Genomic DNA, 23,542 nt, shown 5'->3' on the forward strand with positions numbered 1-23,542 from the left:
ACTAAGCTATTAAGCCGGCTGCTTGGGAACCATGAGACAGAGAGCAATTGGTAGCCAACGACTAACTCTGCCCACCACTCCACCTACCCATCTAGGTATATGTCTACTTCTTATCTCGGTCCGCAATATAAGGAATCCATTGAATTCCCAACCGCTCCAGAGCAGCACGATCCAAAACACCCTTGCTTTCTATTCGATGTGCTCGATGGTCCAGGTCCGGAGATTGGTCTTTGCTCTTCTTCGTACTTCTCGTCTCTTGGTGTTCCGGCCATCATCCTGACACTCATCTTGCTGTCCGGCGACTGTGATGTGACGACGCTTCGTCGTCTGCTGGTGCGCCGAGCCCAAGACTGTAGGTCTTTGACAGACCTCCATGACCGAACGACGGGATGAGCCTGTTGTTACACTTTTCCCCACAACATGCTAAGGTCGGCCTCTTGCTCACTTTTCTCCTCTCGCCTTGTTTCTCGCCCTCCTCCTTTCCCGCTCTGCCTTCCTCGCCTGGTTCCAGCTCGGCGACACACCCTCCTCATCCAGCTTGGCCTTCTCCAGGCTAGTCTCCTCAACCTGGTCAAGCAGGAAGCGCCCCATGTTCCCAGTCCTCCATTTCTGAATCATCCACAATGCCGTAGCCTCCGTATCCACTGTCCCGCCTTTACCAAGCCTGCCAGTCTGCTTGGCAATCTCGCTCAGGAGTTCCATGATATCGTTGGTGGCCGGGGCATATTCAGAATAGAGAGTGGGGGACTGGAGATTGAGTTGGTAGAGGAGGTAATCGGCCAGCATGACGGGCGCAATGATGGTGTCTTTTACGCTGCCGCAGAGGGCTAGTTTCATCATGGCCTCGGCGTCTGGTACATACGGGATGAAGACTCCCGGCGTATCAAGCAGATACACACCACCACCCACGCCCTTGAGCTTCTTCTGCATGCTGGAATCCATTGCCTCCATGTCGTCTTCACTTGGAATGATCTTGACGCCACTGCCGACTTTTCGCGTGACGCCCGGTTGTGCACCAGTCGCGGCGACTTTGCCTTTTCCGATGCCGTGGGCGCGGAGGGCGTTGAGCAATGTGGATTTGCCTACGTTGGGCATGCCAACGACCATTACGCGGTGGCCTACTAGCTTCCATGTCGTCTGCGCCTGGGCCCTTAGCACCTCGAGCAGCTTGACAATGCTACTTCGCGCACTACCTTCGCCATCAACCTCCTTTCCATTTCTCACAAACATGGTCGGCGTAGGGTGATGCCACATGCGAATCACATCTTCATTCTTGTTATCCCTCGAACCCCCGCCGAGATCCCTCTTCGTATATACAACCACTCGTTCCTTTCCTTCCAGCGCCGTTTCAAATAAAGGGTTGCGCGAAGTAAGCGGGACACGATAATCGCGGCATTCGATGACGAGGTCAATGGACGAGAGGAGCGACTTCATCTTCTGTAGGCCGGCCTTGTGGTGGCCCAAGAAGTAGGACCTAGGTAGCGACGGGAGCGGTGGGAAGCCATGACGGGGAATGAATGACATTAGTCACATTGGCTGTGTTGCGCGATGGAAACAGAGACTGTTGTATGTGGTATATTCACAATATTCTTGAGGTGCGAGTCACGCAGCTCCCGCATCTTGGCGAGCCTGACTCGCTAGCCGTTCATGGAGCAAGTATCCTGGCCTCGGGCCCAACAACAATGCCAAGTTGAACTATCTACACTAATCATACAACACTTGGTACAAAAGCAAAGTAAACACGCAGAACAAAGCTATCCCGAAACCTCAAATCCTTGTCCCTCCCACAATGACGTGACCCAATAAACGATCAGCCACCATGAACATCTACAGATCCGTATGTGCCGGAACTTGAAATGCCTCCTCGCCCAAGTCAGGCGGGAATGCAAAGACTGTTTGAGTCCCCTTGATTTGGACAATTTCTTTGACCGTCGACGTCTGCCACATGGTGGTAGTGATGGGTTTCAGAAGATCGAGAGACCTGGCCGAGGGCTCGGTGCACTTCTTCAGATCCTCTTTGATGTCCTGGAGGCGGACCTCGGACTTGGACAGGCTGGTTCGCTGCTCCCACTCGGCTTCGGCACACACCTTCTTTCCTGGCCTGTATGGATGATCGAAAGTAACGGGTAGACGCCATGAACCACGTTTCTCAAGCGGTTGGAGTGTGACGGTCTTCACCTCTTGGTCGAGCGTGGCGGTAGTCAGCTCATAAATAGTGGTTGTTGGCCTGTTCTGGTCGGTAACCGTAGTGGTGGATGAGTGTGTGACGGTGAGTCTCTCGCCGTCGAAGGCGATGGGTTTGTCACCACAATCGATCACGTTCTTTGGGCCAGAACGACAATCGAACCTGGAGAAATCATCACTATTCTTCGTGGTGTAGCACTCGTAACATATCACCGATTCGGCCCACGGGTGAAGCATCCACACACCCCTGCTGTTGCCTTTCTTCGCTGGGCCGCGCGCTTCGACACGATTAGCCCACGGTTCTGGCGACTGGGCAGCCAATTTGCCATGTGCGCTCGTGACTGTGTTCGTTCCAAAATACGGGGTTGGCTTCTGATCCGCACCGACGGACCACGATGTGGCTCGCGTAGAGGTGGTGCTATCAACGGCTAGTCAGCGAAGGCTTTTCGGCTGTGAAATGACGAGTTGAGGCGGTAGTTCCATCTACGCTACGGCATTGTACAAGGAAACTATTTAGATTGTACCGTCATGGGATGAGGAGGACTTACGTGACATCGCTCGATCTCGATGCAGACTCGGTTCCGCACCGGAACTTGACCGAGTACACGGTGAGGGGATCACCGGGCTTGCCAGGATGCAGGCATTGATGAAGGCTCTCTGGGACTGAGACAGTTTTGAGCTCTTGTCCATCTAGACAACCAGGGATCTTGTAAGTAATCACGTCACAGAACGTTCCATCATTGTTGATGTCGTCCAACCACTGGTCTCGCTTCGGGTCGAACATGGGCTTGACGCTCCGGGCTCCATTGAGGATATTCTGGCAGTCGTTCTGCTTGATGTCGATGTTGCCACCTGCCGGGGGTCCGTCGCAGTAGTCGCTGGTGAAGGCATAGAGGCGTATCTGAGAATCCTTCGCATGGATAGCCGAGGGGAGTGCAAATATAGCACTCAAGACGAAAGAGACGAGGCGAGTCATGGTGATGGTTTCTAAACGTGTCAGCATGTACATACTCAGTTGGTGGTTGAAAGGTTCGACGGAGCCATATGAAGGAATGTATGTTTCTAGGCCGAGCGAGGCGGGAGAGGAGGGTGGGAAATGTAGATGAGGAATGAACGTACCTAGCTAGAAAAAACAGGGGGTAGCCTGGCTGACGAAGTAACGACGCTGTTGGGTATCAGCACGCGGCTCCGATTAGAGTTCATGACGCGTGGAATGATTGTGCGAGAAGAGGCGGCATTTGCAGGTTAAGAGTGGTCTGTAGCAGGCGGTTTGCAGATGAGACATACCCAAAAAGCAGGATCAGGCAGAAGCTGAGATGGCTGTGAGGTGCCTAGAGTCTCGTTAGCACCCGACATAACAGCCGATGGTGAGGATGACGGCCGAGAGACCGAGCGACGTGGAACCTAGATGTGAGAAGAACTGAGCCAGAGTAACTGAGCCAGAGTAACGTACCAAGTGTCGATGAACGCTGCGTAGGAGAACCAACTGATGTATTGGAGCTGATGCTATGCTGAAGTGGTGTGAAGGAGGAGGGGGAGCAATCGAACGAGGGGACGGATTTTATACCAAAGTGGCACGAGGAACCCTCGGATATTGCCGTAGAAACAGTGATAGAAGGTGGGTTGGGGTGAGAAGAAGGTGTTGCCCCAAGCTCTAGGAAGCGACGAGCGTTTGAGGATATTACGCTCGAGGTATGTAGGCATGAAACTGATGGATCAAGTAATTGAACCCAAGCTAGACATCAAGAGCACGGGTTTGTGGCGGAAGGAGATGGTAAGCACAAGGGAGCATCGAGAAGGAGTCCGATGGAGAATGCAGTCGCTGGAGGACGTCTGCATCCTCTACGACTGCCTACTTTAGATAGCGCATTTTCTCACGCAACGACAGAACGTTTCACGACACCAGTGTTGGAGACTGAGTTTTCGAATTGTGAGGCTCTCGGTTTGGTAATGTTGAAGTCGATTGCTTCTATATGGTAGTGTCAGGAATCAGCTCTTAGGGAAACTCGTCTACCTGCTAGGTGTACTTACATGCGAGAATGATCATGCAAAGTCTTCTAGTTACATGATTATACGATTACATAGCCAACCGCTTGCAAAGGTACAGAGTATTTACAGGTCATATTCTTCCTCTACAAAGCTCCCAGCTCTTTCAACTTGCTGATCATGCCATCTACATCCTCGACCTTGACACCACCCTTCCGTGGTGGTGGCTCTGTGACCTTGACTGTCTTCAACCGCAGTTCGGTATCTAGCCCATAGTCCTTCAACGCCTTTTTCTCCAGCGGCTTCTTCTTTGCCTTCATGATGTTGGGCAAGCTCGCGTACCGGGGCTCGTTGAGGCGCAAATCTGTGGTGATGACCATGGGTAATTTCGCTTTGATCGTCTGCACACCGCCATCGACTTCTTGTATCACCTCAACTGCCTGGTCGGTGATGGACACCTTCGAGGCCTGTGTCGCTTGAGGCCAATTCAACAGCCCAGCGAGCATTTGTCCCGTCTGTCCCGCATCATCATCAATACTCTGTTTTCCCAAGATGACCAGGTTGCTCTTTTGCTCATCCACAACCTTCTTCAACAGTTTCGCCACACCCAGGGGCTCCAGCGCGTCCTTCTCCTCGACCACGACGTGAATGCCTCGGTCGGCGCCCATGGCCATTGCTGTTCGCAAGATGTCCTGGGATTTTGGGGGGCCGGCGCTGAAGGCGACAATGTCTTCGACCTTTGGTGCGCTGGAGTGGTGGCCCTTTTGCTCACGTATGCGGACGGCTTCTTCAATGGAGAGCTCGTCGAAGGGGTTCATGGAATGTTTAACGTTGGCGGTTTCGACGGCGGTTTGGGCGCGGTTCACGCGGGGCTTGACCTACAAAGAACGCTGGTATTAGATCCATGGAGTACGACAGGCCATGATCCTCTAGGTGCCTGGAGTGCTTGGTAGCAGGTGGGAACTGCATGCTTCCACCGGCGCGAGGACTGACTGAGTTACTCACTGCATAGTCAATGACCCGCTTTACGGGTACTAATATCCTGAGGCCTGACATCTCTGTGTTCGTCTCCTACTGTAGTCCTCTTTGGGTGTTAACAAAGAGTGATTTAAGGAAGGCAATTGAAGTAGACGAGCAAAGGGTGGGGGACCATCGGAGCTCGACCTTGCATCTAAACGCTTAGCCGAGGCGTTTTCCGATGCGGCCTTGGCGGACATCACCTCGTCAGACGTCTGCCGCCTACAATTTCTACGTCGTGAACTACCATCACATAATCTTCCTGGGAAGACAACATCTAGACGCTTTCCCGAGAAGAATGAAACAGGAGCGTATGCGAAGTAGACTGAATATGGTAACCGGCTGCAATACGAGCTCCACCATGCATGAAATCGTGCATATCCGGGTCTTCCCTTTCCCTTCTTGCATCTCTGACTCCGCGCCTTTTTCAGTAACAGCTCAATCATACCCCCCACCTACTACAGCGTCTAGCCTACGTACTTTCTAAAGATCTTGGCTATGCCAAACGTCCTTGTTCTCTCCTTTGAGGGGTTCTCCTTCTCCTCTCGCCAGCTCTACGAACATCTATCCCCGAAGCTTCTTTCGCGCGCAGCAGTTCACGAGTCACTCACTGTGGAAGATGCGCTGCACTGGATCCACTCTGGCTGGCCAAATGTCGTTCTTGTCACAGACTCGGTCATAAGCCTAGAGGAGCATCAGAACCTTTTGATAACACTGGTCGATTATACGAAACACGGCTGTATAACAGTACTCGTGGGTCTGTTTGCACCAACCGTAGAACTTGACAGACTGGACGGCCTATTCAACAGCTTTGGTCTTCAATGGCGCGCCGGCAGCATAGCGCAGCATAGAACAAAACTAGTGGGATCAATAGATAAGAATATCATCCGGATCGACAGCTTGGTAGCCTCGTTTGATGCAGAAGCTCTCTTCCTAGCCGACGGGGTGTCCACTGAGCAAGTGCTCTATCAAGCTGCGGGAGTAGATGCCTGGGGCGTATACGCTGCGTTCGGAAGAGTCGGACTAGGCAAGCTGGGTTATGTTGGAGACACTGGATATGGAGAAGAGGCAGAGAGACTGATCCTGTCCATGTGCCACTTGGACCGCCCGGAGGAACGTCTTCAAGCTGGAGTGTTATGATCTACCTACATATCATGCTGGTGGCAGAGACTGGCCTGCAACAAAAAACAGTGGGGTGTGTTCGACCTAAACGGGACGTAGGTAACACCTCCAAGTAAGCGCCGCAGAATACAGAAATCCTGCAATAATAGTAATCCAAGTCCCCCTTCTCCAGTTGCAGCACGATCACCATCGTTATCGTCATACATTGAATTTTCTTGGAGATGCATGGCTGCTTAACGAAGGGTCGTCGCATGAATTGAAGTAACGGCTTGAAATACTTCGCTTAGTAGCTATCGATCTCTGAGTGCAGGGTAGATCGGTTTAGCTCGTAATATGCCAGGGAAGTCATTGACTTCGAATACTAGCCCCTAGTACTGTTGGGCAAATTCGCGACCCGTAGTTCCACAACCATCGCTCAGTTCCTGTTCAGAGCATATGGACCACGTGCAAACTCTTGACTCGGCCTATTTTGTAGCCTACGGTCTAACTCCAGCAAGTCGCTTCTTCGCCAATTGCACAAGCTGCGGCCACTCTTCAACTTGATTGGTCGAGCTCGGAGGTTCTAAGACCTGTCTCAATTGCTCTTTAGCCCTCTCATGCTCTCCTCCAGCTTCATAATACTCCACTAGCTTTAGCATGGAAGGCTTGTGGCCAGAATTCGCAGAAGCTTGGAGCCACTCTCGAGCTAACATTGCCGCACCACCACGTTTCCAGCCTAGCAGCCAGTTGAGCGCCTTTCGCATATTGTTGTCTGCGAGTATGGGCGATTGCTTTGAATTCACTTCCTGGTAGAAGTCTGCGAGGTCGACCATCGCCTGTATATGGCCTGAGGCAGCAGCTTTGCTTGTGTATTGTAGCCATTTCGTGCTTGTTTTGGGCTCAAAGGCCGCAAGCTCATAGTACGATAGTGGATCATCGCCCTCGAGTGCACCTTTCTCAAAGTAGCGTTTCGCTTGTGCTTGGATGCTAGGATCCTTGTCTGTTTTGAGGAGGAAACCGAGCGCATTCCAGGGATCGATAAGAGGTAATTGCATTGGGTGCCTTGAGCCAGGCTCAAACTTGAGATGAGAGCGTAGGATAGCCTCTTCGTAGAAGTCTCTCGCTTTCTGAATCTGGCCGTCTCTTTCCAGAAATAGCCCTTGCAGGGTCAAGACGTCGGGGCCTAACGCTATCGATTTGGCCTCAGAGCCAAGATTCTCCAAGGTTTTCCGGTATTTGACAATCTCGGTTTGCGGAAAAAGAAGTGCAATTTCCCAGGCAGCCGGGTCTGGGCTCGAGCTACTCGAGTAGACCGCTGTCAAGATGTGTACAATTGCGAGAGGGTCTCCAGCCTGGGCACAACCTTGCAGAAGTAGACCAGAGATAGCTTTGTGTTGGCTTGGAGGAAGCATAGCTTTCTTCTCAGGATCGCTAAGGTCTGGGATCTTAAAGGTGGCAATGGCAAGAGAGGTCAGATCATCCAAGTCCACGTGATACTCTACCAAAGTCAGCATTTGTTGACTGATACCATATTAAAACAAAACACACTCTTTGCTAACCGCTGGATATTGCTGCCATGATCCATGTTACTTTTCTGATGAAGAAAATCCGACACGATGCTGTTGGCTTTGTTTGCATCCATCTTGAGAGCGCCTTGGCTGTTACTCAAGGTATAGAAGCCGACTCGGGCGCGCATGTCGACTTGGGCACGCAGTCGCTTTACGTCGAGCCGCTGAGTAGCATAGCTCCGTCTCGAGAGGCCAATACTAGGTGCTTTCGCACGCCAACTTGGTTGTCTTGATAGCTCCGGTGCACCATTGCGATGGATAGATTGGATGACACAATGTGACTGGCAAGCCACAGACGATTCCCAGATCAGAGACCGTCTTGCGGAGAGCGTGACGAGGCGCGAATGGGACATGATGGGCTTGTAGCTCCTGGAGAGCTCAAGAGGTAATGTGTAGTCACCGCGGAGGTCCGCAGTGGGAAGGCCCGAACCGTGCAGCGAAATCTTGGCACGCCAAAAATTTCCCAGCGGCAGAGAAAGAGTATTCAACTATGTTCGCCCGCGTCTTCGATACAGCTAAACGGATTTTAAGTCGCTCCCCTTCGGTGCCGCGACCCTCTAGTGAAGCACAAGATAGCGACACCAGTGCCACAGACCCCAACATCACCATGGTCACGACACGAGGAGGCACAGAGACGCCTGGCGCATCCACGCCGCAGAGCTCTGGCAGGAAGAGGATTGGGAAGCGAGAGTTGGAGGCATTAGAAACGCCGACACAAGTAAAGAGACAGAGAAAGAGTGGGCTGACACCTAAGAAGAAGGTGATAGCAGAGACACCACCAGAGCCCGACACGCCCGAGGAAGAGTCTTCGGACACGATCGCCGTCGCTATACCCTCCCGCGACAGCGCTAAAAAAGCAGACGACTTACAAATTCGCCGTCATACGAGCCCCAAAGTCGTTGTTGCTATGTCAGTGCCTCCTGCGTCTACAGGTCCAGAGAGCCCACAGCAGGCCGGCCTTCATACACCCAAGAAACAGTCTGCATCTGTGTGTACGACACCAGCGTCAACGAGAAAGTCGAGCGGGCGCAAGAAGCAGGTACAGACGGAAGATGGACCGAACACATTGGAAGTGACGCAGACGACATCCAGATTATTAAAGGAAGCCCCATCATCGACGTACAAGAGCGAACAAGCGCCAATTTCTCCTTTGCAGGATGCTACCGCACCTGCATCATCACAGTCAAAGAAAGCACATCTTCGATTCGGAAGCGAAGAGCCCTCAAAGACACACGATGCCGTTGTCAATAACGATGAAGAGCAAAAGCATCACGAAGCGCTAAAACTCCCACAACAGCCCGTTGCGACCGAGGTAGACCAGGCCGATGACGATGCAAGCGACTCAGACGAAGCCCCGGAGATTGTGACAGCCGTCGCAGCAACAACGAAGGCAAAAGCTGCCCAGGCTGAGGCAGACCGTGCTCTTCGCGCCCAACAGCTCGCATCGCAAGCAAAGCGACAGAAACGCGAAGATCGCATCGCCGAAGAGCAATCACAGAAACGGATACGCGAAGAGAAGAAGGCGAAGAAGCTAGCTAGACAGCTAGCCAAAGAGCAAAGAGCAACTGCTCCCGACGACGACGAAGACGAAGCCTTGAGTACCCGCCCAGATGTCCTTCGGAACATAAAAACCATACCCGCTCTTCTACCAGACTCCCTTCTCGAGACGATCGATGACCAGCGCCCGCTCACTCCGCCTCCCCAGCGCCGCGGCAAGACTGAGGAGGAGCTGCGAAAAGAAAAACTTAATCACCACATCAAGTTTCTAGAACGGGGCGAGATGCCCGCCAAGGACGTGAAGAAGGGGAAGCTGAGCGTGGCGGTGCTAGGGCAGCAGAACAGATTACTACCACCCAAGGCTAGCCAGGTTACGAGGAACGTCAGGGAGCATTGGTTGAAGGGAAGGAAAGTAGAGAAGAAGAAGAAAGGTGGGAAAGCAAATATCAAGAATGGCAAGATGGAGAGAAGAGCGCATGGTGGTGGGGGTTTCATGAGAGGCGGGGATGATTAGATTGTAGAAGATGAACGACGAAGAAATATAGATGAATTTTGTGTCAACCACCTTCCGCAGCACCGATTCGCTAGTTATGCTGCCAATGCTCTGAAAAATAAGGCCAATTCAGGACCTGTGCAATATCTATCCAGCGGCTCGTTCTCCTACGAAGCCTTCCTAACAATGTTTTCGGCCAGCTGAACTAACAGCCTGCTTTCTCATCATCCTCTTCGCCCGATTCTAGCCCACTACCGTCGTCCAGGTCTCTTTGGCTTTGCAAAACCCTTGCTTTCCGTAGGCGTTTCCACTTTGAACTCGTCCTTGATGACCTGCTCTGTAACCTCGTCCGGATTCGTCGCTTCCAGCTTCTTCACCACCTTCAAACCTCCCTCATTCTGCGCTAAAGACACTACGTTTCCACGACTAGCAGCGTACAGCATCCTCTCCCTGATCTTCGCAGCGCTCGGGCAGGTAGATATAAAGATGATGGAGGAATTGGCATCATCATGGCGGTAGAATGCGTAGCGAGGTTCTTTCGTATCGATGGAGGTGGAAAGCGTGGACGGTGTAGCACTGGAAGAGGAGACAAGTTGCAGCGTCTCCGTTGCACCGTCCATGCGTAATTGTACAAGGTTATCCGTCCCTCCTTCTCCAAGTGTCCGCAGTGCCTCAGCAATCCCATCATCAGCGCGAACGGCTATCCTGCCGCCCTGTGCGAGACCTTGGCCTCGAGTCCCCCGCGATTCGAGCGCCTCTGCGTCCTTGATATCTTGCAATGATTGTTCCTCGGCCGTGAGAGGGTTCTCGCTCGCTGTATGAAGGACATGCTTCTCCCATCCCGAGCTTGTCAACTCATCCGCCTCGGTTGTGAATATGCTCTCCGCGAAATGTTCGCCGCCCAATTCCCGCACCAGTGTCAACCTCGTCGATGCAAACAACATCTTCTGGCGTACGGGCGCAGCATTGGGCACATAGGTAACCGCTACCAGCGACTTGTCAGGCGAGGAGAGCGAGTCGGAACGGCGGAGGAGGATGTACAGCGCCGCATTGGGTTGAATGTGAGATTGGAGGTTGGCGACGTCGGCGAGGAAAGTTGATGAAGTCGAGGCAATGGTGGCGCCAGGCACAATCGTCTCATTTTGAATAGTTGCTGTGAGGCCTCTTTGCTCGCTTGAGGTTATGAGGCCACCCAGGGCGGATTTGAGCTCTTGGGAGGCTGCGGATAGTGGTTAGAAGGCCGTGGAAAGTTATGGGACGGTTGTGAAGTATACCAGAGATGCCGGACTGCATTTTAATGGCTTTCGAGCTAGATAGCCGTGTCTTTGCAAGAGGTTTGTAGAAAGCTCTAAAGAACGCGTTTAACCTCGAAACATGAGATGTCGAGGGGTGACGCAGTAGTGGGGCTGAAGCGTCCTTGGCAGACCCTGCCTTCCAACTTGTACGGACCGTTCCTGAGCCTCGTCCTCATGCAGCCCGATTGTTGTGGGTAGATAAATTGTGCATATATATTCGAATTGACACATAATCAATGCTATGTAGTGCAAATAGATGCGCTGTGGATATCTACAATGCAAACCCCACCTGCCCTGGAGTGTCCTTATTCCTCGTACTGTCCACCGGGCAGCATTTCTCTATTCTTCTCTAGCACACCCTTCAAGTACTCGTACACGGTGAAAGTGACGGCTTGACCGGGAGCAACACGCATTACACGGGGCGTGATACCCTTGTAGAAACTCCTAACGCCTTCTTGTTTCCACATGTCGCTGTCGTCAAGATTAGAATCCGCAGTTTTCTTGGATTGTTCCGTAGCTCACCTCGCAATAACCGTTATCCTCTGGATAGCACTCTGTCCCGGCTCGGCAGGCATCTTCTGCAACCTCGTCTTAATCGTATCGATAGGCGCATTGCTGAACGGTCCCATAGCACCAGATATCAGGCCGATCAATGAAGTTTCGTAACCAGGTAGATCATTTGTTCCGTGGTACTTTTGGAGAAGAGCTCTTAGCTCGGAATATGCGGTGAAGTTTGCCGCTTGATTTGTTCCCTGGCGCAAGGCTGTGAGTGAGACACCACGCCATAGAGCTCCAGCACCCTCTTCTTTTACCACAGTATACAAGGCATGCGCGGCGTTTCGGTACTTGGGAATATCGAGGGGGTCGGCCATCGAGTGATGTTGCGCTTGTAACCGAATCTTTACGACTTCCATGGGTGTAACGACAAGGACGGCTTCGGTAATACCGGCGGCGAGGCCAGCTAGACTCTGTCAGTGTCTCCATTTACGAGATTGAGGTCGTCCACACCCGTACAAAGAATCGCCCCAATAGTATAGACCGGACAATATAGGTAACTCGTCTCCCGAAAGAAATAGAGGTTTAGACATACCCATGAATGTAGATTTTGAAGTTACGTTCCCTTCCTGGTCCGCCAATAATTGCTTGTACCATTCGTAGCTTGTGAACCGTATAGCCATCTTGGGGACAATGCCTGTGAGCACAGCACCAAGACCCTTGTAGAGTCCCAATGCTGTCTCTCTCTTTACAATTTCAGAGCCAGTCCTGAGAAACCCGCGCTTCGGAGCCTACGTATCCTATATCAGCTATTTTTTTCGCGTATGGAGGTTGAGATTGTGAAGTTGTCTGAATGTGACAGAGCGGGTAATTGACGTACACCGGGGGCGCGAGCTCGCCTTGAGAGCTGCATTCGGACTTTGATAGTATCTATAGAATGTCAAAACTATATAGCCCCCCTAAAGCCATGTTGTTGGTGGGCGTGCTTACCTAGAGGATGACACGCGAGGGCCTCCATCATTCCAGCTGCACCACCAGCTAGGCAGTCAAGTCAGCAACGTCCTATAGCATATTCCTTATACTCTGGTTCTTCGCCTAGGGCGTACCTATCAAGTTGGTGGCCGCTGAGGCAGGTTTCTTGCCGCCAGGCCCTCGTGTTGACTTCGCCGACATGGTGTGATAGGTGAGAGCGTCCAAGCTCAGAAAAGGTGTGACTGCGCAGGCAAGGACCGGATTGCCTTGTGAGAGACGCGAGAGAGATTATGGTGTGCTGGAAGATTGACTGGAGCTGCACCCTGGTTCTGGAGGAGCTCTAGCTAGCTGTCAAGAACCTCGGCTTTTGAGGTATTGGAAGAACAAAGGGAAAGGGGGTGTACTAGAGCACCAAGACTTGGAAGGAAGTTGCAACTGAAGAGAGACTGGAGAAAAGAAAAAGAAGAGAAACGATCTAGAGATCAAGTAAGGTTGTCACAGTCATATTCTAGCCTCACCAGTGAGCTACCCGCGGGTGTGAGGACAACGACAATTTGTCCCCGCAGCCTCGGCCCTTGCGCGTGCCCTGACGGACTAAGTTGTCGCTCTGGGCTCGCGTCAAGCGTAAACTACAGTCAGGGCTGCTTGGCAGCTAACGTTCCTTACCCCAGATCCGCGTTTGGTGGACGAGCGGAAGCTGGGGCCTGTGATGTCGCTCGGCCGGGGATCGGCTGCAAAGGAGTTACGTTACCGAGCTGCTCGATGAGTGTTTAGCTGCCCATCATCGCCGTTCAGAGTATGCCATTGTCAACAGTCGTAAATTGTGGTAATTGCTCAAAGGTCTTGTGATCGGACGTGGACGAAAGGCTTGTCACAAGCATGTGCGAGTGGCTTTGGGAGTCGCTGCGTGCATGTGGGCACCAACATGTGAAAGATGACGTTGAGCTACAGCCGGAAGAGCTCCGCTACAACTTTCCGAAAGCGTCCGACCTAGCACGTGCACGAGGACATTCCGGACCAACTATAAGCGATCATGCTTCCATCCATTATGCCGAGGAAAGGAGAACGAGTAGAGCACAGCAGAGTAAAACACGGGGGTATAATTTCGCTAGATATGCCCATCCCCAGACTGCACCCAATCTCGATTCTCCCGCAATGCAATGCGTCAAACAAACTTGACCTCGTTGAGCAAGCTTGCTCTAACCTGCATCAGCGCAACCAATTCTAACACAAAATCCTGTAGTATAACCACGTTAGTGATTATATGCAACAAGCTGGCTTCACGAATTTCGCCTTTCTCTTCCTCAGTCTCGGCTCCTGTCGCTGCATCATCTGGGTCCTTTGGTGGAGGCTGGTACTTTGAGAGCATGGCCTCGACTGTGTTCGATCCAGCCGATCGACGGAAGCGAATGCGCCTTTTGAAGAACTCAGCATGCTTCAATCCGGCGAAGTTGGCGTCGATATCTGAAAAGAGAGTGGTTTGACGTTTCGCATTGTGTGGCGCTGATAATGGTGATAGGGCTCTTGAAGGTGATCCTACAAGGGTCTGGCCGCCAAACCTGGATGGCGCCGGCGAGGCTGCCGGTGTACCTCTTGACTCCGAAAGAGCCTCCTTCCTTCCTCTAGGAGACTGTGATCTCAAAGGCGTCGTCGAACTTTCCAGTAGATGTTTTGGTATCTGCGGCGTCCAAGATCCTACAGGGGTGTCGGATGACGGTGGCCCCGGCTTTGATTGAAGCGTTGAAATCTTCATGGCCTCACTCATTTCTTCATGAAAGCGGAAAGCATTCTTGCGATTGGCAACATGCTCATCCCAGTCTGGAATGTCTCCACGAAGAGCCTCCACTTGTGCTTGGAGCTGCTGTAGGCATAGCAGCAGCTGTGGAGTGGCTGACGGACTCCATTCTGGAAGCCTTGAAGCCATTTCTGTGTTCCGCATGTCCTCGTTAAGGTATTCTGTAGACTCAATATCGTTGCTTTCGAAATGGTAGTCCGCAGGATCGACAGATAACCAGCCCTCCAGACGAAGTTGTGAGCAGGTGCCAAGACCAATGATCGCTTCAGAGAGGGCGAGATTTGTCTCGACATCATTGGTAAGAAATCTACGCAACAAGTCGAGGATAGACTGGAAAAGTGGGTCTTCGGGTAGTAAGTAGTGCGGGTCGACGTCCCTTGCTGTAGACTCCGCAGAATCGAAATACCCTGGGCTCTTTGGGTGTGTGGGGTGTAACGTGATTGTTTTTAATGTGCAAGGATGGTTCTCCAGGGCGCTCAACGTGTCTTTCAAATAGTTTTCATAGGCCTCGTCGACACCCTCCAACCCAGCAAGACCGACGGCTAGATCCAAGTACTCCTTGAGTTCCTTGTTTAGAGAACCGACTGTTCGGTGGGGCTCTTTGTGATGCAAGTACATAACTTTCACTAATGAGCCAAGTGCATATCCATGGTTTTTGCTGAGTATAATCTTTGTTAGCTTCAACGCTGCGATGACGGTTTGGGGGTTCTCAGAGGCTGTACTGCCTAGAACGAGGTCGACAAGGTTGAATAGCGACGGGTTTAGGCGGTCATCGTCCTTTCCGGGAGCACTGAGCAGCATCAGAGACTGACGTCTTTTGACCGCAGCGGGTGATCGCGGCATCTTGGGCGATGCTGCCGTGTAATCCAGAAGCGCAAGTAGATATTGGAGAATCATATGCACAAGCTCAGGATGATCAAGAGCATCGAGAATGTGGCGGAGGTATGTAAGCACTGCGACAGAAGAGCCGCCGTCCGCATCCGAAGACTCTAATAATGAGGGGTATCTGGCTGAGGTCAGCTCTCGTCACCGTACGGGAAAAGAACCTGGAGAGACGAACAGTAACTGCTGGAGGAACAAAATCTGAAAGTGATCAATCAATGTATGTCTGACATCTGTGGATCGGCAATGCTCGAGCACATCTTGCCAAAATGTAAGGTAGGATAGGAAGGTAACGAGATGATTTTGGAAGTCATCGCCAAAGAAGCTCTCCGCTTGTGGGTTATGTTGCATCTCGGCGTAGTCGGAAAGAGACAGGATCAGAGGCATGTCCGACTCCGGATGCAGGATCGAGAGCTTCCTGGTAGAATGTTAGTCAACTGGTAGATGTGCGCGAACCAGGGAGTTGCACCTGCTCATCTGACTGTACAGCGCTCCTAGGCCAGTGGCCATGAGGGTAGGCAGATCACTGTTCACAATCCACTGCTCCAAGGTAATAGACCTCGATGCAGACTCGAATATGTAGAGCAAGCCGGTTCGGGCAAAGTCTCCAATACGTCCTTCGTGGTGAACGTGGTCGATGAGCTGATAGCACAACGGGAAGTCCTCCTTCTGGGTAACGCCTGCAAAGTCGACCTTCTGGTTCACCAGTCGTCCATTGGAGTCTGCAGATGTGGTGGTAAACCAGACGGGCAGGATCTCTGGCTGTAACCTAATCTTTGCCGCAATGCCGAAAAGCAGCTCCACGATATCGGCCTCGATGTCCTCTCCCACGCCCATGCTCCCGGAGCCGACAGTGCGATTGATGAAATTCATCAGGGATACGGCGAAGACGTCATTCTCGAGGAAGTCCTCTTCTTCGCTGTCGATGAGCGCATTGTAGAATGCGACGGCATCTCGGACCATACCCTCATCGTGTGACGTCGCTGCGATCTTCGAGACGGCTGTGTATATCTGCTGGGCAGCGGCGAACTGGAGGCACATGTGCGGTGCCGGTGAGCGGGATTCGTCGTTGAGTATCGCGGTAAGGGCTTGGAAGGCCCGGCGGATGTTGCCCAGTGCTTCGCGGTCGTTGGCAAGATTCGGCGTCTTCTGCCATGATTGCTGGGGACTGGTAAGCCCGTATGTCTACTATGGTTTCGGTACACGGCGCACCAGGACTTGGTTGTATCGCTGCCGGAAGCGTGCCAGACGCTGTTGCGGATTGTTTGGCGCGGCCTGCTTCTTCTGGGACGACCCGCCAAGTAGCCTCACCCACTTGTTGAATCAGCAAAGCATCATGTCACAGGGAGGAAAACACGAACGAAGTCCATTTGAAAAATCTATTCACCCCGCATCCGGGCACTGTACGTGGGGTTCGAAAGGTTGCAGGAGTGATGTCGACGCGGGTCGCGTTGATTGTGGAGCTCGAAACTAACCGCGTCGCAGCCATTCAGCCCAGGCAGGAACGCCCATCTTCGTGACCTCTCCACGCTTTACAGAAAACGGCCAACGGTCAACTCAATCAACTCCCGGCCCAGTACACTCGAGTCTTCGAGCTTGAAACTAATAGCTACAGAAACCCGGTACGACATGAGAGAGGTCAGGGACTGCCGCGGAACTCGCTAAACTAAAATGCCTGCTTCAGCCATAGCGTGATCTATCTCCCCGAGGTCAATCACCCTGGCTAGGTGTACACTTTAATATGCAGATGGGGAGGCAATATGTCCTTGAATAGCCGAAAGGTCTGTATAACGTCCTTTTCCAAAAATCTAACAAGTCTCTTTCTGCCACTCAACTATCCTCCAGTCGACGCACCTCTACAGACTGAGCACAAGGACGTACGGACGGGGTGACACCGGGGGCGGGCTGTGGATGGAAAGAAGGGGAGACCAATAACATGCTCTTATATTGTATGATACACTCTCGATATTTGTGCTGTTTTGCAGACTCCTTTCTACAGGGTTACGGCTGAGCACTGGGCACTACCAAGAGGAAGCGTGAATGAACCAAGGCTGCGTCAGCCGCACAGGTGGTACCACTAGCGCGAAACACGTCTCCAGCCTCGCAACTGCCACCTCAGCCCTCACCTCTCTAACCACGTCTTCTAGCTGACCAAAAGGAAATCAACCGTTTGACAATTGAGCATCGTTTCTTACCTTTAGTGTGACCGCCAAGACCACCTGCTGTATAATGTAACCGAACCTGACCCGTCTGTACCGCGCGTTTGCTGCACGTAATACAATCACCCATTTCCGACTTTGCTACCCTCCTAAAACTTACAAAAGACTCTCAGTACGTGCCTCCTGCATCAGGCACTACTCTATCGCGCCCGGATCTCCTCAACGTCTCTTCTACTTTTTGGAAAGCAATCACGAAGCCTTCCAACCTCACGCGCCCATGCCTTAGTCAGGGAAATCACTATGGCTGATTTCGAGATTCATAGGCATATCGAAGGAGGTAACGTTAGATTCATTGCTGGATGTGCTCTCTCAGGATTCGACCTCAACCCCAGTATCCGGATTACCAACAGGCTGTCTATCAAATCTGACGCCAACACAATCCTTGTATCCTGGCGGCCTAGTACAGAAATTGGATCTTTGATGATAAAGGGGGTGCTGCAATCGGTTGCAGGCCCACTACGGTTCTGCCATAGGCCACCTCCTGACGTGAGAGGAAGGTGGCACGGGAATACGATCGCCGGCTTCTATCATCCAGAGCACGCGCAAGCAGCCCTGAAACACTTCAGCGGCTCAACTGAGATAGAAGTTCAAGTGGTATACACAGTCTACTTCACCGCTCCTAAAGAACTTTCAGATGTTGTCCTCCTCGATGTAGAGGACATTGCATCTCAGATTCCGGAAGCCAAAATAACCTGGGAAGAGCCTAGAGGCGGTATGGTCACGTTGCGTCTTTCAGGGACAAGGCAAGAGAATATCGTTGACATGAAGAGAATTCTCGAAGCCATCTACGCAGGACGCATCGCTACCAGCAGCCTACAAGCTACCCGCTACGAGATCTGGCACGATTTCTTTGCCACGCCTCCAGGGGAGGTCTGGCTTCAGCACCTTGCGCGAGACACACGCGTCGTCATCATGAGTGACAGGTTGCAGCGGCGTCTACGCATCTATGACCCGGAAGAGGATGACATCCACAAGGGTTATGTGGAGCAGAAACTTGCAGAAAAGGTGGCTGAACTTGACGCCTGGCAGGAAAGTCATGCCATTCAGCTGGATGTGAAAGATTTCAGGAAGCTTATTGCATCTGAAACTGTCGCAAAGGCGCAGAAGAAGCTGGGCAGGGCAAATGTCAGCCTAGATATTCTCAAGAAAACGCTCGTGCTCCGCTGCCCTCGCAAAGCAGCGTACCTCGTCACGTACGAGCTGAACTTACCCCTACCACCGCCAGATATCAGGAGAGCCAAGCGTGAATGCCCCCAATGCGGCGACGCAACGACCGACATCGAGTTCTCTGGCTGTGGCCATGTCGCCTGCAGAGACTGCTTTGATCATCAACTGCGGGTAGCGTCATCTGATCTCACTGGCAACCACTTTCCCCTCGTTTGCTGGCATGAATATTGCGGGCAACCGGTCTCCATTCCGGATCTTCGCAAGTACGCTACGGGCACGGTGGTTGACTCGTTGCTGAAGGCATCTCTGACCTACCATATCCGCTCATCGCCCGACATCTATCGGAACTGCCGTACCCCCGACTGTCAGTCTGTATACCTTCGCAACGGTTCCTACGAGATCTTCACTTGCCCAAACTGCCTAACGCAAACGTGTACCTTGTGTCACACTGAGCCCCACGTTGGCTGGACCTGCGCGGAATTCGATGCACATCTTCGCAAGACGCAAGTCAACGAACACCTACTAGATGGATATAAAGCCCGGGCGGGTACCAAAGACTGCCCAAAGTGCGCCACGCTCATCGAGAAAGTTGATGGTTGCAATCATGTCGAGTGCAGCGGCTGCCATGGGCATATTTGTTGGGTTTGTTTAAAGGTCTTCACGAGAAGCGACGCCATATATCAGCACATGAACGATGCGCACGGAGGAAACGGGCTGGTTGATGACGGAGAAGACGAGGATAGTGAGCTTGATAGTGAGGACGACGACGACGACGACGATGACGAGTGGGAGGATACTGAAGAGGAGTACGAGGGCGAGCATCAAATGCTACACCGGAATTGGTAGCTAGGCATGTCGACCTCGAGCATAACCAGAACTCTCGTTGTAGTGTCGATTATTTGCTTATGCAGCGGTATTAGGGTATCGCCCAATTAGGCCTAGGATATTCCAAGGTTTTCCGATTTGGGTACTGATCTGGCCCGATTTGGACTAGGGCCTAGGGGAAATACGAGCTCCTGCGTAACTTGTCCGTCCAACAGCCCGGAACACGGGGGCTCACCTTCCGCTTACCAACTTCCCGACCCCATCGATTACCAACCTCGCTTTTCTTCGACCCCGGCTCGGTTTCGGTACAATGTTGGGTGTCCCAGGCAGCAAAACGAGGCTCTGGCGCGCCAATTTATACAAATGTGGTTAAAAGCTTATGGTTAGGCGGCCCTTCTAATCCCCCGGGGGAAGAGGATTTCATCCATGACCTTGAAAGAATAAATAATTGTGCGATAAGCTGAAGGTATATGTGTACATAACATCCTCGTCAAGTTCTTCTCTCTTTGCAGTCAGAAAGTCAACAAACCTTCGTTTCAATTCTTCATCATCGCCCCCTTTCAACCTATCCCACCATGGCAGAGCAACGCAACATCGTGATCCTTGGCGCATCTAGTGCCGGCCTCCAATCCTCGCACTACATCCTCAAGTACATACTGCCCGCGTTGAAAGCTAAGAACGACGCGAAATACCATGTTTACAACATCGCACCATCTGCGCACTTCTATTTCAAAATTGCTTCACCTCGAGTCGCGGCGTCAACGACACGCATGGCAGCTGAGGATATCGTGTTCGACCTCCATGAGAACTTCAAGCAATACTCTTCGGATGACTTTACCTTTATCGAAGCTTCTGCTACCGGCCTAGACACCTCAGCAAGAACCATATCTTATCGCAGCCACAAAGGCTCGGAAGATGAGCGCCTCCCTTATCACGCTCTTATCGTTGCCACAGGGAGCAGGACCATACATCAAGCTTTCTCATCAAGCAGTGTCATACAAGACACGCTAGACTCTATCACTTCCACGAACGAGAAGATCCAGTCCGCCAAATCCATCATCATCGTCGGCGGTGGCCCGACAGCAGTCGAATTCGCAGGCGAAGTCGGCGAACACCGCAACGGCAAACCAGGCTGGCTGAGCAAGCCGGAGCGCAAAGTCAACATCACTCTCATCACCGCAGACAAACAACTCCTACCTTCGTTGAGCCCTGCAACTGCAAAGAAAGCAGAGCAGAAACTCAAGGCAGTGCACGTAGACGTTCTCTACAACAGTCGTGTGACTAATACTTCCACCGCAAAGGAAGGCCACACTGTCGTTACGCTCGGAAACGGCGAAAATCTTGAAACGGATTTCTACGTTCCTGCGTATGGCGTTGAGCCCAACTCCTCTTGGTTGCCAAATGAGTTACTCGACGGGAAAGCCAAGCTGATTACCAATAAGGAGACATCGCGTGTCGACACCGCAGGCCCACGCGTCTATGCGCTCGGTGATATAACGTCTTACTCCCGCAACAACGTATGGGATATTCTCGCCGCTTTCCCAGCCCTTGTCGTCAACATTCAGCGCGACCTCCTTTCCTATGACGCCCTCCAACCCGATGCGAAACCCAAAGGCAAAGATAGAATTATCCAGTTGGACGCGCTGGTTAACATGGTTGTGCCTATTGGCAAGAGTGACGGAGTGGGCGAGATTAAGGGGTGGAATTTCCCGAGTTTCCTTGTTTCGGTTCTCAAAGGGAGGGATTTCTTAGTGAATATGAGTGCGAAGCCAATGGCGTCCGGTGTCAAGACGAAAGAAGTCAAGTGGACGGCTGAAGAGAGTGCTATATGAGGAGTTTTCTCGTGATCTGGAGTTGGGGTTGGGTTGTGTCGCATGGTACGCATGGAATTTCGTTCAGGGGCGATTGCTTTCCTGAGCAAACAGCATTGTAACTGTGCCATCCCCAGAGCTATATAATCAAGATGATATTCATTTCTACTACCGACGGCCTACTGGACTCTTCACTTCTAGAAAGCAGCATCTTGGACGTATCTAGACCCAGTATAAGGTAAGGAACGCATCATCTTTTCAAAGCTAAAGAAATATAGGTATAGAGGTTGCGAAGTCAGGCGTGTGGTTCTAGTGGAATGTAAAGATCTGTCGATCGTTTTAAATATGTACTTTGGTAGGAATAAAGTTATGAACAAGAATGTCAAAAGGCCGTCCACATACGGATCACTCAACTTCACAGCGTCGCTCACCTACGCATGTCACTGCTTCTCCTACAACTAGCTTACCAGCCACGCTGGGTCTTCAAGTGCCTCCACCAGTCACGTGCCATCCATGCATCAAACTCGGTGATCTCGGTCGCACTACCAGCGTTCATGACGAAGTTGGTTACACCGGCCGGGGTCCAGTCATAGAAGTCATCGAGCGCGAAGGTGTGGCCAAGCTCGTGGAGGACAATGTGGAGGTTCTCCAAGTCGAGGTTCTCCATGAAATACTCCTGGGCGACGCGCTGACCCCAGTCACCACCTGCACCGCCACCGAGTCCGGGAGTAAGCCAAATAGATTGGTCTGGTGATGTGTATTAGTATCATGATCAAGATGGGTGTAGAGGGCAAGAGGTGAGCGCTTACCATAATGACGAGCAGCACCCTTGGCGCATCCTGCGTAGTTGCCATCTTGGTTGAAGAACCGGCCGCAAGACTCGGCGCACTGAGGGACACCACCATCGTCCTTATCAGTGTAAACATCGATCTTCGAAACATCGCCCTGAAGAATCGAAGCATCGTTGACTGCCCAGCCGACGACGTTTACATCTACAGTCGCATACGGCCATCCCTCGAATCCTGCAAGAACTGCCATCCACTTGTTAAATGCCCGGCGAATCGCAACTTCGACCTTTGTGCGCTGAGCCTCAGTCACTTTCGCATTGCCTTCCCAGCGAACGCAGTAGTTGATCTTGCCCTTGGCCGCAAGGACCTGATCGTATCCGTAGTTCTTAAAGCCCAAGGGGTTGGAGTATGTCTTCATTTCATGGTCCCAAACGGAGTCGAGCGCAGCGGCAATGTTGCTAGGGGGATTCCATGTCTTCACTTTCAAGTCGCGCTTCGAAGTCGCCGGGCTGATGCTGTCCCAGGCACTGCTGTCCTCCTTGAAGGTATGGTTTTCGAAGCTGCAGACGGGCTGGGGATCAGCGGCACGACGCTGGATGTGGTGGTGTGCGTCGGCAGGAATCGTGGCTGCGAAAGCGGATGCTGCAATAGCGGAGAAAGCAAGTGAGTACTTCATTTTGAGGTTGGAGACTGAGGTGGAATCAAAGAATGGGAATGATGTCCAGCACCAAATATAAAAAACCAAAGGGCTCGAAAGCTAGACAGCGGAAGACAACGAAAGAAGGAGTGTAAGTAGCTGGTCTTTACAATTTCGATATTGATTGCATGAAGGGTCTTATATATATAAGCTCTTTCGCCTTGTTACCCCTAGCAGGCTTATTTCCACGTATCAATTCCCTACGCGGCCCATGCTCATCCCATTTGTTTGCTCGTAGTCTGTTTGAAGGGGGACGCTGCCCCTCTAGGGAGTTTCGAAACAGGGCTTGGCGACGGAGAATTGACGCCTCGGTAATCTAGAACGGAGAATTCGAGTGTATGCGAGATGCAGTGGTTGCATTGATGTGGGCCTTCTCCCAACAACTATGCACCCCGCATTCCTACTTAATTATCCAACAACCTTGCGATATATCTGATTTAGCCCTGCTGGATAATTGCTACGGTTCCTTCGATCGGTGGAGTCATCTGAAGCTGTTTGGTGGAGCAGAAGGAAATATACCCTTGCGTCGATCAAACCGTAAAAATACCTACAGGCCCGGAGACCCACCTGTCATCTCCGATATCTCAGAACGTCCGCTCCCGGGCTTCTACCGAGCTTTTGCAAAACGACCTAGAATGACACGATCAATCTCTATATGAGGTTTGAATGAGAATGTCGTGACGCGTAGTGAGCAACTGCTAAATTTAGGTAACAACTCGCTCAATAGCGGAGTGCTGCGCGTTCGGCAGT

General features: G+C 52.0%; 12 protein-coding genes across 12 annotated transcripts; 4 read left to right on the forward strand and 8 right to left on the reverse strand.

Annotated features, from left to right (window-relative positions):
- Positions 1-117: 117 nt before the first annotated feature.
- Positions 118-1,524, reverse strand: K460DRAFT_332420 (mitochondrial GTPase 1; the record flags this gene model as incomplete). Its single annotated transcript, XM_040930838.1, has 1 exon — positions 118-1,524. The coding sequence occupies one exon, from the start codon at positions 1,522-1,524 to the stop codon at positions 442-444; it is 1,083 nt and encodes a 360-aa protein (XP_040790004.1). The 3' UTR covers positions 118-441.
- A 144-nt stretch (positions 1,525-1,668) lies between these two features.
- Positions 1,669-3,228, reverse strand: K460DRAFT_392794 (uncharacterized protein). The gene is made up of 2 exons (XM_040935903.1): positions 2,733-3,228; positions 1,669-2,602 (listed from the first exon to the last, which is right to left on the reverse strand). The coding sequence occupies exons 1-2, from the start codon at positions 3,191-3,193 to the stop codon at positions 1,828-1,830; spliced, it is 1,236 nt and encodes a 411-aa protein (XP_040790005.1). The 5' UTR covers positions 3,194-3,228; the 3' UTR covers positions 1,669-1,827.
- A 1,088-nt stretch (positions 3,229-4,316) lies between these two features.
- Positions 4,317-5,226, reverse strand: K460DRAFT_374503 (electron transfer flavo protein, beta subunit; the record flags this gene model as incomplete). The annotated part of the gene is made up of 2 exons (XM_040934674.1): positions 4,317-5,048; positions 5,176-5,226. 2 exons carry the CDS (start codon positions 5,224-5,226, stop codon positions 4,317-4,319), a joined length of 783 nt encoding a protein of 260 aa, XP_040790006.1.
- A 244-nt stretch (positions 5,227-5,470) lies between these two features.
- K460DRAFT_363520 (uncharacterized protein) lies at positions 5,471-6,770 on the forward strand. The gene has a single exon (XM_040932839.1). It carries the CDS (start codon positions 5,686-5,688, stop codon positions 6,325-6,327), a length of 642 nt encoding a protein of 213 aa, XP_040790007.1. The 5' UTR covers positions 5,471-5,685; the 3' UTR covers positions 6,328-6,770.
- Positions 6,771-6,785: 15 nt separating this feature from the next.
- Positions 6,786-8,209, reverse strand: K460DRAFT_279936 (uncharacterized protein; the record flags this gene model as incomplete). Its single annotated transcript, XM_040928367.1, has 2 exons — positions 6,786-7,786; positions 7,837-8,209. The coding sequence occupies 2 exons, from the start codon at positions 8,207-8,209 to the stop codon at positions 6,786-6,788; spliced, it is 1,374 nt and encodes a 457-aa protein (XP_040790008.1).
- A 137-nt stretch (positions 8,210-8,346) lies between these two features.
- On the forward strand, positions 8,347-9,867 carry K460DRAFT_332430 (uncharacterized protein; the record flags this gene model as incomplete). Its single annotated transcript, XM_040930839.1, has 1 exon — positions 8,347-9,867. The coding sequence occupies one exon, from the start codon at positions 8,347-8,349 to the stop codon at positions 9,865-9,867; it is 1,521 nt and encodes a 506-aa protein (XP_040790009.1).
- Positions 9,868-10,097: 230 nt separating this feature from the next.
- Positions 10,098-11,139, reverse strand: K460DRAFT_374506 (actin depolymerizing protein; the record flags this gene model as incomplete). The annotated part of the gene is made up of 2 exons (XM_040934675.1): positions 10,098-11,065; positions 11,121-11,139. The coding sequence occupies 2 exons, from the start codon at positions 11,137-11,139 to the stop codon at positions 10,098-10,100; spliced, it is 987 nt and encodes a 328-aa protein (XP_040790010.1).
- Positions 11,140-11,446: 307 nt separating this feature from the next.
- K460DRAFT_277563 (mitochondrial carrier) lies at positions 11,447-12,809 on the reverse strand (the record flags this gene model as incomplete). Its single annotated transcript, XM_040928184.1, has 6 exons — positions 11,447-11,612; positions 11,664-12,102; positions 12,232-12,427; positions 12,517-12,566; positions 12,627-12,674; positions 12,743-12,809. 6 exons carry the CDS (start codon positions 12,807-12,809, stop codon positions 11,447-11,449), a joined length of 966 nt encoding a protein of 321 aa, XP_040790011.1.
- An 838-nt stretch (positions 12,810-13,647) lies between these two features.
- Positions 13,648-16,907, reverse strand: K460DRAFT_332439 (uncharacterized protein). Its single transcript, XM_040930840.1, has 5 exons — positions 16,647-16,907; positions 16,498-16,599; positions 15,755-16,446; positions 15,464-15,703; positions 13,648-15,409 (listed from the first exon to the last, which is right to left on the reverse strand). The coding sequence occupies exons 1-5, from the start codon at positions 16,653-16,655 to the stop codon at positions 13,774-13,776; spliced, it is 2,679 nt and encodes an 892-aa protein (XP_040790012.1). The 5' UTR covers positions 16,656-16,907; the 3' UTR covers positions 13,648-13,773.
- Positions 16,908-17,744: 837 nt separating this feature from the next.
- Positions 17,745-19,591, forward strand: K460DRAFT_374509 (uncharacterized protein; the record flags this gene model as incomplete). The annotated part of the gene is made up of 2 exons (XM_040934676.1): positions 17,745-19,413; positions 19,518-19,591. 2 exons carry the CDS (start codon positions 17,745-17,747, stop codon positions 19,589-19,591), a joined length of 1,743 nt encoding a protein of 580 aa, XP_040790013.1.
- Positions 19,592-20,071: 480 nt separating this feature from the next.
- K460DRAFT_352588 (FAD/NAD(P)-binding domain-containing protein) lies at positions 20,072-21,328 on the forward strand (the record flags this gene model as incomplete). The annotated part of the gene is made up of 1 exon (XM_040931662.1): positions 20,072-21,328. One exon carries the CDS (start codon positions 20,072-20,074, stop codon positions 21,326-21,328), a length of 1,257 nt encoding a protein of 418 aa, XP_040790014.1.
- A 442-nt stretch (positions 21,329-21,770) lies between these two features.
- K460DRAFT_414198 (uncharacterized protein) lies at positions 21,771-22,771 on the reverse strand (the record flags this gene model as incomplete). Its single annotated transcript, XM_040937658.1, has 2 exons — positions 21,771-22,054; positions 22,117-22,771. 2 exons carry the CDS (start codon positions 22,769-22,771, stop codon positions 21,771-21,773), a joined length of 939 nt encoding a protein of 312 aa, XP_040790015.1.
- Positions 22,772-23,542: the final 771 nt, after the last annotated feature.

This window comes from Cucurbitaria berberidis (assembly GCF_010015615.1).
Source record: "Cucurbitaria berberidis CBS 394.84 unplaced genomic scaffold K460scaffold_2, whole genome shotgun sequence".
Classification (NCBI taxonomy): domain Eukaryota; kingdom Fungi; phylum Ascomycota; class Dothideomycetes; order Pleosporales; family Cucurbitariaceae; genus Cucurbitaria; species Cucurbitaria berberidis.